Below are 14,738 nucleotides of genomic sequence, written 5' to 3' on the forward strand. Positions count from 1 at the left end.
TCTAAGGTAGATCATATACTAGGTAACAAAACAAGCCTCATAAATTTAAGAGGATGGAGATAATTTCAAGCATCTTTTCTGACAACAGCAGTGTGAATCTAGAAATTAAACACAGAAAGAAGAACAGAAACAGAACAAACATGAGGAAAATAAACATGCTACTAAAATAACCAATGGGTCAAAGATGAAATCAAAGAAGAAATCAGAAAATACCTAAAGACAAACAAAAATGAAAACACAACCTCACAAAATGTATCGGATGCAGCAGAAGAAGTTCTAAGAGGCAAGTTCATAGCAATACAGGACTTCCTCAAGAAACAAGAATAATCAAATAAACAACCTAACCTACTACCTAAAAGAATTTCAAAAAAGAAGAACAAACAAAACCAATGGTCAGCAGAAGGAAAGAAATAATGAAGATTGGAGGGGAAAAAAATAAAATATATTTTTTTAAATAATAGAAAATGTCAATAAAACCAAGAGCTGTTTTTGGGGGGTTTTTTTGTTTGTTTTTTAAGATAAAAAAAATCAACAAAATCTAGCCATGCTCACCAAGAAGAAAAGAGAGAGGACCCAAATAAATAAAATAAGGAATGAAAGAGGAGAAATACCTGATAACACAGACATAAAAAACATTATAAGAGAATACTATGAAAAGTTATGTACCAAAAAGGTGGACAACCTGGAGGAAATGGACAAGTTTCTAGAAACATACAGCTTGCCAAAAGTGATTCAAAAAGAAACAGATAATTTGAACAGACTAATCACTAGAAGTGGAATAGAATTTGTAATTTTAAAAACTCCCTGCAAACAAAAGTCCAGGTACAGATGACTTCACTGGGGAATTCTATCAAACATACAAAGAAGAGCTTATACCTATCCCTCTGAAACCATTCCCCCAAAATTTAAGAGGATGGAACACTCCCAAATTCATTCTATGAAGCCACCATCACCCTGATACCCAAACCAAAGACAGTACAAAAAAAGAAAAAGAAAAAGAAAATTACAGGCCAATGTCTTTGATGAATATTCAGGCAAAAATCCTTAACAAAATACTAGCAAACCAAATCCAACAATGCCTAAAAAGGATCATGCACCATAATCAAGTTGGATTCATTCCAGATGATTCAACATTTGCAAATCAATCAGTGTGATACACCACATTAACAAAAGGGAAGACAAAAACCACATGATCATCTCAATAGAGGCAGAGAAAGCATGTGACAAAATTCAACATCCATTCATGATAAAAACTCACAAAAGTGGGTATAGGGAGAATGTTTCTCAACATATTAAAAACCATTTATAACAAACTCACAGCCAATGCAATACTCAATGGTGAAAAGCTGAAAGCCTTCAAGCTAAATTCAGGAACAAGACAAGGACGCCGACTCTCACCAATTCTATTCAACATAGTATTGGAATTTCTGGCCACCACAATCAGACAAGAAAAAGAAATAAAAAGTATCTAACTTGGAAAAGAAGAGATAAAACTGTCACTATTTGCAGGTGAAATGATCGTCTCTATAGAGAGAGAACCCTATAGTCTCCACACAAAAACTATTAGAACTAACAAATGAATTAAGAAAGTTAGCAGGATACAAGATTCATATACAGAAATCTGTTGCATTTCTTTACACTAACAATGAAAGAATACCATTTAAAGTCACATCAAAAAGCTTTAGGAATAATCTAAACCTAGGAGGTGAAAACTATAAAACATTCGTAAAGGAAATTGAAGGGGATTCAAAGAAATTGAAAGATATTCCATGCTCTTAGATTAGAAGAATTAATATTGTTAAAATGACCATATTACCCAAAGCAATCTACAGATTGAATGCAATCTTTCTCAAAGTACCCATGACATTTTTCACAGAACTAGAGCAAATAATCCTAAAGTTTGTATGGAACTACAAAAACCAGAATTGGCACAGCAATCCTGAGGCAAAAGAACAGAGCTGGAGGCATAACCCTTCCAGAATTCAGACTATACTAAAAAGCTACAGGAAACCAAACATTGTGGTATTGGCACAAAGACAGACATATAGCTCAGTGGAACAGAATAGAGAGCCCAGAAATAAACCCACACTCCTATGGTCAATTAATCTATGACAAAGGAGGCAAGAACATACAATGGAGAAAAGACAGTCTCTTCAACAAGTGGTGTTGGGAAAGTTGGACAGTTTAATGTAAATCAATGAAATTAGAACACTGCATTACCCCATATACAAAAATAAACTCAAAATGGTTTAAAGACCTAAATATAAGACATGACACCATACAACTCCTAGAGGAGAACATAGGCAAAACATTCTTGGACATAAATCATAGGAACATTTTCTTAGATCAGTCTCCCAATGCAAAAGGAAAAAAGGCAAAAAATAAGTTGGACCTAATTAAACTTAAAATCTCTTGCACAGCAATGAAAATCATAAAGAAAATGAAAAGACAACCTATGGAATTGAAGAAAATATTTGCAAATGATGCAACCAACAATGGGTTAATTTCCAAAATACACAAACAGCTCATACAACTCAATATCAAAAGAACAAACAACCCAATCAAGAAATGGGCAGAAGACTGAAAAAGACATTTCTCCAAAGAAGACATACAGATGGTCACCAGGGACATGAAAAGATGCTCAACATTGCTAATTATTAGAGAAATGCAAATCAAAACCACAATGAGGTATCACCTCACACTGGTCAAAATGGCTATCATCAAAATCTACAAATAATAAATGTTGGAGAGGGTGTGGAGAAAAGGGAACCCTCTTATATTGTTGGTGGGAATGTAAATTGGTGCAGCCACTGTTGAAAACAGTATGGAGATTCCTTTAAAAACTAAAAGTAAAGCTACTATATGATCCAGCAATCCCATTCCTGGTTATATATCCAGAAAAGATAAAAACTCTAATTTGAAAAGATACATGGACCCCATGTTCATAGCAGCACTATTTACAATAGCCAAGACATGGGAAAAAAAACAGTTACCCATCAACAGAGGATTGGTTTAAGAAGATGTGGTATATATATAATGGAATATTACTCAGCCATAAAAATGAAATATTGCCATTTGCAGCAACATGGATGGACCTAGAGAACATTATACTTAGTGAAGTAAGTCAGACAAAGACAAGTATATGATATCACTTGCATGTGGAATCTAAAAAGTAATACAAAAGAATCTATATACAAAAGAGAAACAGACTCACAGACATAGAAAACAAACTTATGGTTACCAAAGGGGAAGGGATTACGGGAGGGATAATTTAGATTTATGGGATTAACAGACACAAACTACTATACTTAAAATAGATAAGAAGCAAGGATCTACTGCATAGCATAGGGAGTTATATTCAGTATCTTGTAATAACTTGTAATGGAAAATAATCTGGTAAGAAATATACATGTATAAGTATAACTTCAAATATATATATATATATTTATATATATATATTTACAATGTTGTATTAGTTTCAGGTGTACAGTGAAATGATTCAGTTCATTTTGCTCTACACCTGAAACTAACACAACATTGTAAATCAACTATACTTCAATAAAAGAAAAGAAGCTTCCCCCTATGTTTACTTCTGTAATTTTATGGTTTCTGGTTTTACATTTTAGATGTTAATCCATTTTGAGTTTATTTTTGTATATGATATGAGATAAGGGTCCAATTTCATTCTTTTGTATGTGGATATCCAGTTTTTCCAACACCATTCATCAAAGACATTCTTCTCCCATTGTTTGTTATAGACACGTTGTTGAAGATCAATTGACTGTAGATGCATGTATTTCTATCTGAGCTCTCTATTCCATTGGTCTATGTCTCTATTTTTATGTCAGTACTTTACTATTTTGATTACTGTAGCTTTGTAATATATTTTGAAATCAGGAATTGGAATGCCTCCAACCTTATTCTTTTTTATCAAAATCGCTTTGGCTATTCAGGGTCTTTTGCAGTTCCACATGAACTTTAGAATTCTTTTTTCTATTACTGTAAAGATCACCTTTGGGGTTTTGATAGGAGTCACATTGAATCTGTAGGTCATTTTGAGTTATGGATATTTTAACAATATTAATTTTACCAATCCAAGAACATGCAGTATCTTTCCAGATGGAAAGATGTCTGTGCCTTCTTTAATTTCCTTCATCGGTGTTGTATAATTTTCTGTGTACAAGTCTTTAACCTCATTAGTTAAATTTATTCCTAAGTATTTTATTCTTTTTGTAGCTATTTTGAATTGTATTGTTTCCTTCATTTCTGTTTCAGATACTTTGTTGTTTGTGTTTAGAAACATGAGTGATTTTTCTCTTTTGATTTTGTATATTGCAAGTTTACTGAATTCTTTAATTAGTTCTAAATTCTTTAATTAGGTCAGTTTTTTGTTTGTTTAAAATTTGGTGTTGTTTATGTATATGATCATATCATCTGTAAATGAAGATAACTTTTTTCTTCCTTTCTGTTTTCGGTGCCTTTCTTTTACTGAAGTGTAGTTGATTTACAACGTTGCATTAATTTCTGCTGTAGAGCAAAGTGTTTCAGTTATACATATGTATACATTCTTTTTTATATTATTTTCCATTATGGTTTATCACAGGATATTGAATATAGTTCCCTGTGCTATACAGTAAGACCTTGTTTATCTACTCTCTATATAATAGTTTGCATCTACTAACACTAAACTCCCAATCCATCCCTCCCCCACATTCCCTCCCCTTTGGCCATAAGTCTGTTCTCTATGTCTGTGAATCAATTTCTGTTTCATAGATAGGTTCATTTGTGTCACATTTTAGATTCCACATATAAATGATACCATATGGTATTTGTCTTTCTCTTGCTTACTTCACTTAGTATGATAATATCCAGGTCCATCCATGTTGCTGCAAATGGCATTATATCATTCTTTTTTTATGGCTGTGTAATATTCCATTGTATATATGTACCACATCTTCTTTATCCATTCATCTGACTATGGACATTTAAGTTGTTCCATGTCTTGGCTATCGTGAATAGTGCTGCTATGAACATAGGGGTTGCATGTATCTTTTTGAATTTTAGTTTTGTCCAGATATGTGCCAAGGAATGGGATTGCTGGATCATATGGCGACTTTACTTTTAGTTTTTTAAGGAAACTCCATACTGTTTTCCATAGTGGCTGTACCAACTTACATTCCCACCAACAGTGTAGGAGGGTTCCCTTTTCTCCACACCCTCTCCACCATTTGTTGTTTGTAGACTTTTTAATGATGGCCATTCTGACCAGTGTGAGGTGGTACCTCATTGTAGTTTTGATTTGCATTTCTCTAATAATTAGCAATGTTGAGCATCTTGGGTACTTCCTTTTCTTGTATAATGCTCTGGCTACGAGTTCCAGTACTATGTTGAAAAGAAAGGGGAAGAGTCGGCTTCCTTACCTTGTGCTTCTTTCCTTCCTTACCTTGTGCTTAGGACAAAAGCTTTTAGTTTTTTGCTATTGATTATGATGTTAGCTGTTGTCATGTATGTCTTGTGTTGAAGTAAGTTCTTATATACCTATTTTGTTGAGCATTTTAATTATGAATGGATATTGAACTTTTTCAAGTGCTTTTACTCCATCTATTAAGATGATCATGCAGATTTTTTCTTAAATTTGTTAATGTGTTTTATCACGTTCATTGATTTAAGTATATCGAACCATCCTTGCATCATCCCAGGGATAAGTCCAACTTGATCATGGTGTATAATCCTTTTAATGTACAGTTGAATTCAGTTTGCTAGGATTTTGTTGAAGATTTTTGCATGTATATTCATCAAGGATATTGGCCTATAGTTTTCTTATCTTGTGTTTTGTTTGGTTTTGATATCAGGGTGATGCTGTTCTCATGGAATGAGTTTGGAAGTGTTCCCTCCTCTCCCATTTTTTGGAAGATTTAAAGAGAATTGGTATAAATTCTTTGAATGTTTCGTAGAATTCACTTGTGAAGACTTCTAGTCCTGGGGTTTTCTTTGTTCAGAGATTTTTGATTACTGATTCAATTTCCTTATTTTTTATTGATCTATTCAGGCTTACTATGTTTTAATTCAGTTTCTGTAGGTTATGTTTCTAGGAATTTATCCATTTCTTATAAGTTGTCTAGTTTTTGGCATATAACTGTTTATAATTGTCCCTTATAATCCTTTTTATTTCTGTGGCATCCATTGTAATGTCTCTTCTCTTATTTCTGATTTTATTTACTTCAATCTTCTATTACATTTATTATTGATTCCTTCATCAAATCAATAAATGATTTGAGTACCTGTATGTGCCAGACAATAGATTACACCAGTAGCCTTGTATTCATTGTAATCCATCTTGCATATCATGGCTAGATCATTTCAACGTTCAAATTTGATCAAGTCACTCTGGAGTTCAAACATGTTTAGTGTTGCACACTCCCCCCACCCCCCAACCACTGCCTTCTGGCAGTGGTGTACCAAGAGGGACAGGGCAGTGGGAGCTGTCATAGCTGGAAGGAGTATCTTATCATTGACTTACAACTGGAACATGATGATAACAAAGAGCAAACTTTTAGTTTATTTTGTTTTAAAATTCTTTATAGTCAATGCCTATATCTGAGGCAGACTACTCTCGCTGCCCCCCTCTTTGGTATGTCACTAAATTTCATGCTAAAATCCAAATTCTTTACTCTGGCCTTTGTAATAGGGACCATCTCATGGAATTTCTGTAAAGATTTTTACAGAATTCAGGATGGCTGAGCCCATGCATCATTTATGGTACTTCCTACCAGCCCATGCCCCCAACTGACTGGGTTGCTTTTCACCTACTGTTCTACCCATCAAACCTACCCATGTTTCAAGCTTAATGCCTTCACACTAGCCCACAGATTATTAAGCCTTGGAACTTATATCATACTTTGTCACATAACTGATATGTACATTTTATATTATTAATTATTTTCCCTATGTATGTTTTGTTCTTCAATATCGATGATGTATTGATGAAGGTCATGAGTTGAGTTGTGCCACATGAAGTGCATTAGCACAAACAGGAGCCTGTTCAATGATAAAAAAAGGTAACAGCTTTTGCAATAGGAAAAATTGGTCTCCTTGTTGAATTCTGTAATCTGTGTATTCTAACAATGAGCTCTTGTCACCACAGGGTGTCACTGCTTTACAAGTCAAATTTTCTTCATTTGATTGTAGAGAAGATAGAAGTAGGAGAAATTCTTGAGAGATTGCAACAAAATGTATAGCAGTGTTTGGAGGTGTGGAGATGGAATAGAATTATATAGACCAAACTGAAAAATCCCATTTACACACTAAACACCATCTACAGTCTCATTCTCCTTTCCACTGGTAATTTGCTGTGTAGTCTTCCAGATCTTTTCTCTTTGTTTGGGGGTTGTGTGTGTGTGTGAGAGTGAGAGAGAGAGAAACAGAGAGACAGACACAGAGACACAGAGGTAGAGAAGTTTAGGAAACATAAATGGGATCCTACTCTGTGTGTGTGTATGTGTGTGGCGCATAGCCATTCAGTAGCTCTTTCTTTTCATTTTATAACATTTCATTGGCCATCTTTTGTTCTCACTACATCCAACTCTATCTCATTCTTCTTAGCAGCTAATGCAGCAATTTCTGTATATTGAAATGATTAGTAATTGGCATCTTTAATCCTCAAAATAGTTGCCTTGGTATTGTCCACAACTGTGAGTCAGAGTGAATTCCATTCTGTTGCCCATTGTTTGAAAGCTGTACAGTTAATTAGTAAGCACTTAGGAGGATTGATAAGTGTTGAGCAGTAAGTTGAAAAACAGCATATGCAAACCAGATTGCCACCAGAATTTAGAACAACATAAAATAAAATGCTCTGGAGTATTTATAAGGACAAGAGGAGAAAGAGCCAGAGTAAGAAAGATCATTAAAATACCAATGCATTTTGTACAGGTTGGCCAAAACGTTCATTCGAATTTTTCCGTAAGATGTTACAGAAAAACCCGAGCGAACTTTTTGGCCAACCCAATACCTTCATTATCTCTTATTTATGATTATAAGATTATACATGCTCATCATAGAAGATGGGAAATAGAGGAACACATTAAAAAGAAAACAATCGTTACCCTAACCCCATAACCTTAACTTAACCATAGTTAATATTTATTTTTTGCTCATAGCTTCTTACCTTTTTACTTTTAAATTTTTATTATAAGATACAGCTACATGATTTTTAAAACATTCCAACAATACAGAAAAGTGAAAAGTAAAAAGAGAAAGTTCTCTTCTCACCTCATTCTCATCTTCTCTTCTCATTCTCATCCTCACTTTCCGGATATTCACTCACTGTTAATAATTTCTCTCATAATTTACATTTAAGTGTGTTGATATTGCCTTTATTCTGAGTATATAAATATGTGTTATGTGGCATATACACCATTATGGGGTTATACTGTGTTAATGTTTTTTATATTACTTTTTTTTTCATATAGTTTTCTACCCAAAGCATACATATTCCATATATAACCCAGGTGCAACCTGGGGATACTGAGCAAGCATGTAACTATTTCAAAAAGTTTGACTTGACACTTCTCCTCACCCCATTCCATGCCATTGAGTTTCTGATCTTTCACAGAAAAAGGCCTGTAGTCTTAACTGAAGACCCATTCCAGTGAACCACACATTCTTCCTGTGTGTATGGCTCTGTTTTAGACTATTCTTTTTTTGGAGCTATTAGAGGAGAAAATACAGTTACTACCGTGTGGTATAGTGGAAAATGTCAAAGATTTGGGTTTTGATCCCAGTTTTATCATTTACTGGCTGTGTTTAAAGGATAAAATGTTTCATACAACCTTGTGAGATATTTTTATCCCTCTTTAGAGATGAAAAAACAGAGATCCAGCCAGGGAGAAGTGACTTATTTAAGGTCACACAACTACTATGTACTAGAGCCAGGATTCAAGCAAAGGCCTGTTTGAGGCACAGCCTATGTGTTTTCCATTCAACCATCGTGGCTTCTCTTTGGGACTTCAGTAAAGGTGAAAGAGAACATGTCTTTAAAGTGATTGCTTAATTTTTTGACGTTATAAAAGGTTATGTACTCTGTTATCTTTTTGGAATCCAAACGTCTCTTATCTGACTCCCTTTGTTTTGTCATATTCCCTTTTTTAGGAGAGAAGCCTTATAAATGCACCTGGGATGGCTGCTCCTGGAAATTTGCTCGCTCGGATGAGCTAACCCGCCATTTCCGCAAGCACACAGGCATCAAGCCTTTCCGGTGCACAGACTGCAATCGTAGCTTTTCTCGCTCTGACCACCTGTCTCTGCACCGCCGGCGCCATGACACCATGTGAGCGGCACAGACTGCACTAGAAGAGCTGCACTGGTCTCTTTCTTGTGTGTGTGTGTGTGTGTGTGTGTGTGTGTGTGTGTGTGTGTGCGCGCGTGTGCACGCAATGGGGTCATGACCATCTTTTCCTCTTTGACTCAGCTTGCCTCTGGGATGGGATTGGAACAGTTCACTGAGCCAGGCTGACGAAACTGGAGGAAAAGATAGCTGATCTTCCATGGGGACTCTTTATATTCCACCTTCATTTCTCCACTGACTAGTCCCCAGTTTTTTCAACCTCCGCATGGGTTGAATTCCAGTGCGGCACCCATGGTTGCCCCCCTCCCGTCCCTGTTATGAGATAGGACATTTTTCCTACAATAAGAAAACAGGAATCAAATTCAAGGCTGTGAACAAACATACGCTGCTTTTTGTTCTTATTTTCCTCTTGTTTTATAGAATTCTTACCCATATTTCTGAATCAGTACATCAAAGTGGTTGGTAGTGTCCTAAATTGACTTTTTTCAAGTTCCTAGACAGAAGAGGGCATAACATTGTAGTTGGCTGGTAAGTTTTACAGGGATTTGGGTCCTGAGTATAGGGCACATTCTCAGTGAATAAGCTGAGTCCCATACCAAGCTCAAAGGTTTTGTAAAGCCAATCCTATTTGTTCTTACAGTTTGGTTTTCAGACAGTGCTGGTGCTTCTTGCTTCTTTAGTCCATCAAAGGGAATGAACGGATCTTTTTGTCCTTCTACTTTTCCTTCTCTTCTTCCTCCTCCTCCTTCAGGATTAAAGATTTTGCTGCACAATTACATTCTTTGTTTTGTTAAATTTGGACAAAAATTCAAAGCACACATTGACATGCCAGTAGGGTAAAAAGTGTTCCAGGAGAGTAAGTTGGGCAGTGGCAGGAACAAGTAGACCCAGGATGATCCTGGAAACAAATAGAGGAAGACATTTTTTGGATAGGATATCAAGAGTGCTCTAATCACAAGTCTCATTCAAATGGCAATCTGTTGAGACAGTGTCTTGAGGGGCTACACTGTACTGTTTATTCTTCTGTTTACATAAAGCAACTGTTATGCGCATATTGCATGATGAGAAATGACACACTGGGGCCATGTTATACAGAGATGAGGGGTTGGAAGAAAAAAATGTGTTAAGTCCATGGCATTATTAGCATGCATTCCTATGTTTCAAATGGAACTATAAGAGGCTTTTAGTGAAAACTGACAAACAGAAAGCAATTCGACGTTCTGCAACTGCTATGAACATCTAAGCCATTTATTTTAGCCATTAAAACATGTTGCATAATATACACATTTGGTTACCCAATCAGACTGTTTTATAATAGTCTCTGGGACATAAAACCCTCTGTTCCAGGCCCCGGACCTCAGATCTACCTCCACATGGCATATTTCCTCTCCTGGGGTCAGGGAGGGGAGGTTTGCATCACTTAATTGTGGACACAGCCTCTCTCCTGGAAAAGGTTGTCTTCATATGGTACCCCTTTTCCTTGGCAGATATTCAACCAGTCTCTCTTGGATACTTCAGGTTATTACATCCCAAGGCCACCTAGTCTGACTAAATCATAGAATTCTAGCACCAAGAAGGGATACTATTAACTATCTAGTCTTACCCATCATTAATATTTTACAGATGAGACAAATGCGGGTCAGATTCCTTCCCCAGATGTTTCCTTGAGGCCTTACAGACCTGCACACCCATTCTCCCAGGGATCACATTATTAAACCAAATTAAAGAAAAATTTACATGATTGGTTGCAGTATTTGTCCAAGTTTATATGTTATGCTTCAGAAAACTTTAGACCACTCACAAAATCATTTACAGTTGACTAAATGGTAAGTAAAATGTGCTTGTGGTCGTTGATATATAACATTAGGAACACCATTTTTCTATTCTAACACTTTCTATAATATCTCAGGTTTGATTTACCTCATTTCAAGTTACAGTGTCTTTTCAGACCATAAACCCTCATAAATTTAAGGACTACCTGCATTTTTCAAAATGATATGTAGATTTTTACTATTTTAGTCTTGTTATTTTGATATAGATTTTACCCTGAATTTTGGTGTGCAAGTTCCACACTGTAGACTAATTGTTAAAGCACTAGGAAATATCTAGGGCCAATCTGTTAAAGGGGACTTCTATGCAGGTGTAAGACAGTTTGCTAAAGGTGAATTACCATCATACATAAGTTAAGCTTGTAATTGAGTAGTTGATATGGTATTTCACAGTAGAGTCTAAGGGCTTACCCATTTTCTCCAGAGTTTGGATTTGAGACTCTTTTTCCAGAGTTCATAACTGATCTGTGCCCATCAGGATCTTTTGCATTGGAGCATATGATCTATTTATAAATAAAGACTATAAAACATAGTGTTGTACTAACTAGGATAATCAAATTAGGATTCCAAATAGTGGTATCCCTGACATCTCTAAGCCTTTATTCAAATTTTTTCCTGCAAAGTAATGAGGGACTTTGTTAATGCTTTATTAATTGTCTATGGTCAGGAAACAATTCTAATCTTATTTTCATTGCCTTCTTTCCTGTAAATAATGATAAAATCTTTACAAATTATTTCCATATTCTTTAAGAAATATATCAACATTCATTAAGAGTATCTCATGGAGTACAGGTACTCGAATACAGTATAATACTGTACCACACCAAAAGCAAGTAGAACTTTGCTAAATAGACAGTGAGATGGAAAAGAACTGTCTCTCTTAGGTAGCATTTGGAATGAACTGAATTTACTGTGCTCACACCAGCAAACCACCATTATGTGGTCAGTTGCCTAGGGCATGGAAAATGGCCTTGATTGATAGCGTTGAATAATACCTTGGAATTTATTGCAGTGGAATTCCTCCATTTGTAGATGATTGGCAATTGAACATTACTATTGATAATTATGATTGGAAAATTCAGGGAAAACTATGAAGAATATGAACTGCTGAGTACATTAGGTGGAGTGCATTATGGGCAAGATAGAAAAGTTTGTGAGAATAAATTCTTTAATTCTTTTTAAATAACGTTTTTATTTTAAAACAGTTTTAGATTTACAGAAAAATTCTGAAGATAGTACAGAGAGTTTCCCTATATCTCAAACCCAGTTTTCCCTATTACTAACATCTTTCATTAGATGTACATTTGTTGCAAATAATGAAGTAATTATACAATATTATTAATTAAAGTCCAAACTTTATTCAGATTTTCTTAGTTTTTACCTAATATCCATTTTCTTTTCCAGCATCCTGTTCAGGATACCACATTACATTTAGTAGTCATATCTCCTTAGGCTTCTCTTGGTTGTGACAATTTCTCAGACTTTCCTTGTTTCCTATGACCTTGGCAGTTTCGAGGGGTCCCTCAATTAATATCTGTCTGATGTTTTTCTCATGATTAAACTGAGCTTATGGGTTTGGGGGAGGAAGACCACAGAGGTGAACTGCCATTTTCATCACATCATATTAACATGACGTATAACCTTGATGTTAATCTTGATCACCTGGCTGAGATAGTGTTTGTCAGGTTTCTCCTCTGTACTCCGCCCCACCTTCCATACTGTACTCTTTGGAAGGAAATCACTATGTGCAGCCCACACTTAAGGAGTGGTTAGCTATGCACTACATGCTTGAGGGTGAGTATCTACATAAATTATTTGGATTTCTGCATGGTAGAATTGTCTTTTCTCCCTCATTTATTTATGCAATCATTTTCTTGTATCAGTATGGACTCATGGATATTTATTTTGTACTTTGGGTTATAGTCCAATGCAACTTATTTTGTTACTCAAATTGTTCCAGCTTTGGTCATTGGGCACTCTTTTGAGTTGATTTCCATGTTCTTTTGACATACCCCCATCTTTTTTTTAGCACACCTTTATTTTCCAGCACTACAAGATGCTGCAAGCTCATCTTGTATATATTTTTTGCCGAATCCTGTAATCAACCATTTCTTTAAGGAGTCCTGGTTTCTTTTAATGGAGAATTGTATTAGAAACGAAGATCTGGGCATTAGGTATGCTTGTTGCTACTTGTATTTTTGCTTCTAGGTCATCTCAGCTGACAGAGCAAGGAAATATATGTGTGTACACTAACCCATGTATATCTATATATACATATCTACAAATATTTCTGTAGGTAATCATCCATATCTTTATTAAGCTAAACATGAGTTCATACTGATGTCTCCAACTCCAATCCCTTACCACATGGATCATCTTATCCTAGCCTTTTGTCTTTGTTCACTCTAACCTTCCACTCCAACAGTGAGAAACCTGGCTCCCACGCGTTGCCATCTACTTACTTAATTGTTCAGCTCCAGAGTGCCTGTATAGTGATATCTGAATTGTTAGCCTGTACACCTGTGGGAACATCTAGAGCACAGTGCTTATGTACATGATAGTAACAGCTTTAGTATTCTAAGAGCTCTTTGAAACAAAGTGATCTGCAAAATTCAGGAGTTAGAGATTTCTATGACCTGAGTTCCAGGAACTTGGGGTGTATCCTGCCCTCAAAAGGTTTTCTGAAGAACAAAACCATTGGGAATTGATCTAATCTTTAATAAGCCAAAGGAAATTATTGATCCTCCCTAGTGTGTTAATACCTATATAGAAATAGGTACACTGAAGAAAGTAGGTGTGCCCAATTTAAATAAACACTTAGCACTGTCTTTTCTCACTGGTAAATATGGCTCTCTGACAATAGAGTTGCCACCCTAAGTTACCTCTCTTCCATATTTTCCCATCTCTCACTTTATTGACCTTAGGCAAGTCACATCACCTCTCTGTGCCTCAGTTAACCCATCTGTAAAATGGGGATCCAAATACCTACCTCACAGGATTGTTGTGAGGATTCTCATTAATGGATGTTGGCAAAAATGACAAGTGATCCTTAAATGAACAACAAAGTATTATGATTACCATTATGATGATAATTATAGTACTCTAAATTTACCCTAGAAAAAGGAGAGGATTAGGCTTCCTGGATGATAAAGAGCTAAATTTGCGTAAGTAACAAGGATAATTGAAGAGTGGTCACTGGAAGCAATATTATCTCTTCCTCTCACTTTCCCTACATTCTCTTCATTGCTAACTATAGGATTCTCATCTGTTTCTATACTCAAAGCATATTAGGGTCTAAAGGAATAAGTAGACAAAATCCATTGCTGTAAAAGCTGTATTCTTCCCCTTTCCTCACTCTGCCTGGACCACATTACATGTCACCCTGTCAGAAGCACAGAGGCAATCTCCCACAGCCCTTCAAACTTTGGCCAGTCCAGCTCCACCAGTTACATTTTGTCTTTCCACACTTATTATATTCTGAACAGTATAGGTAGAAGGGAAGTGGGGTGGGGTGGTTGGGGTGGGAGTGGGATGGAAGAGAATAGAACTTATACTAGTGACAAGAT

General features: G+C 35.8%; 1 protein-coding gene across 1 annotated transcript in view; it reads left to right on the forward strand.

Moving 5' to 3' along the window:
- KLF8 (Kruppel like factor 8) overlaps positions 1-11,296 on the forward strand; it is a 296,936-nt gene extending 285,640 nt beyond the window's left edge. The window contains exon 6 of the mRNA XM_036839938.1: positions 9,148-11,296. Coding sequence (XP_036695833.1) covers positions 9,148-9,329 — 182 coding nt within the window. The 3' untranslated portion in view covers positions 9,330-11,296. The remainder of the gene's footprint in view (positions 1-9,147) is intronic.
- Positions 11,297-14,738: the final 3,442 nt, after the last annotated feature.

Source organism: Balaenoptera musculus, chromosome X (assembly GCF_009873245.2).
Source record: "Balaenoptera musculus isolate JJ_BM4_2016_0621 chromosome X, mBalMus1.pri.v3, whole genome shotgun sequence".
Taxonomy (NCBI): Eukaryota; Metazoa; Chordata; class Mammalia; order Artiodactyla; family Balaenopteridae; genus Balaenoptera; species Balaenoptera musculus.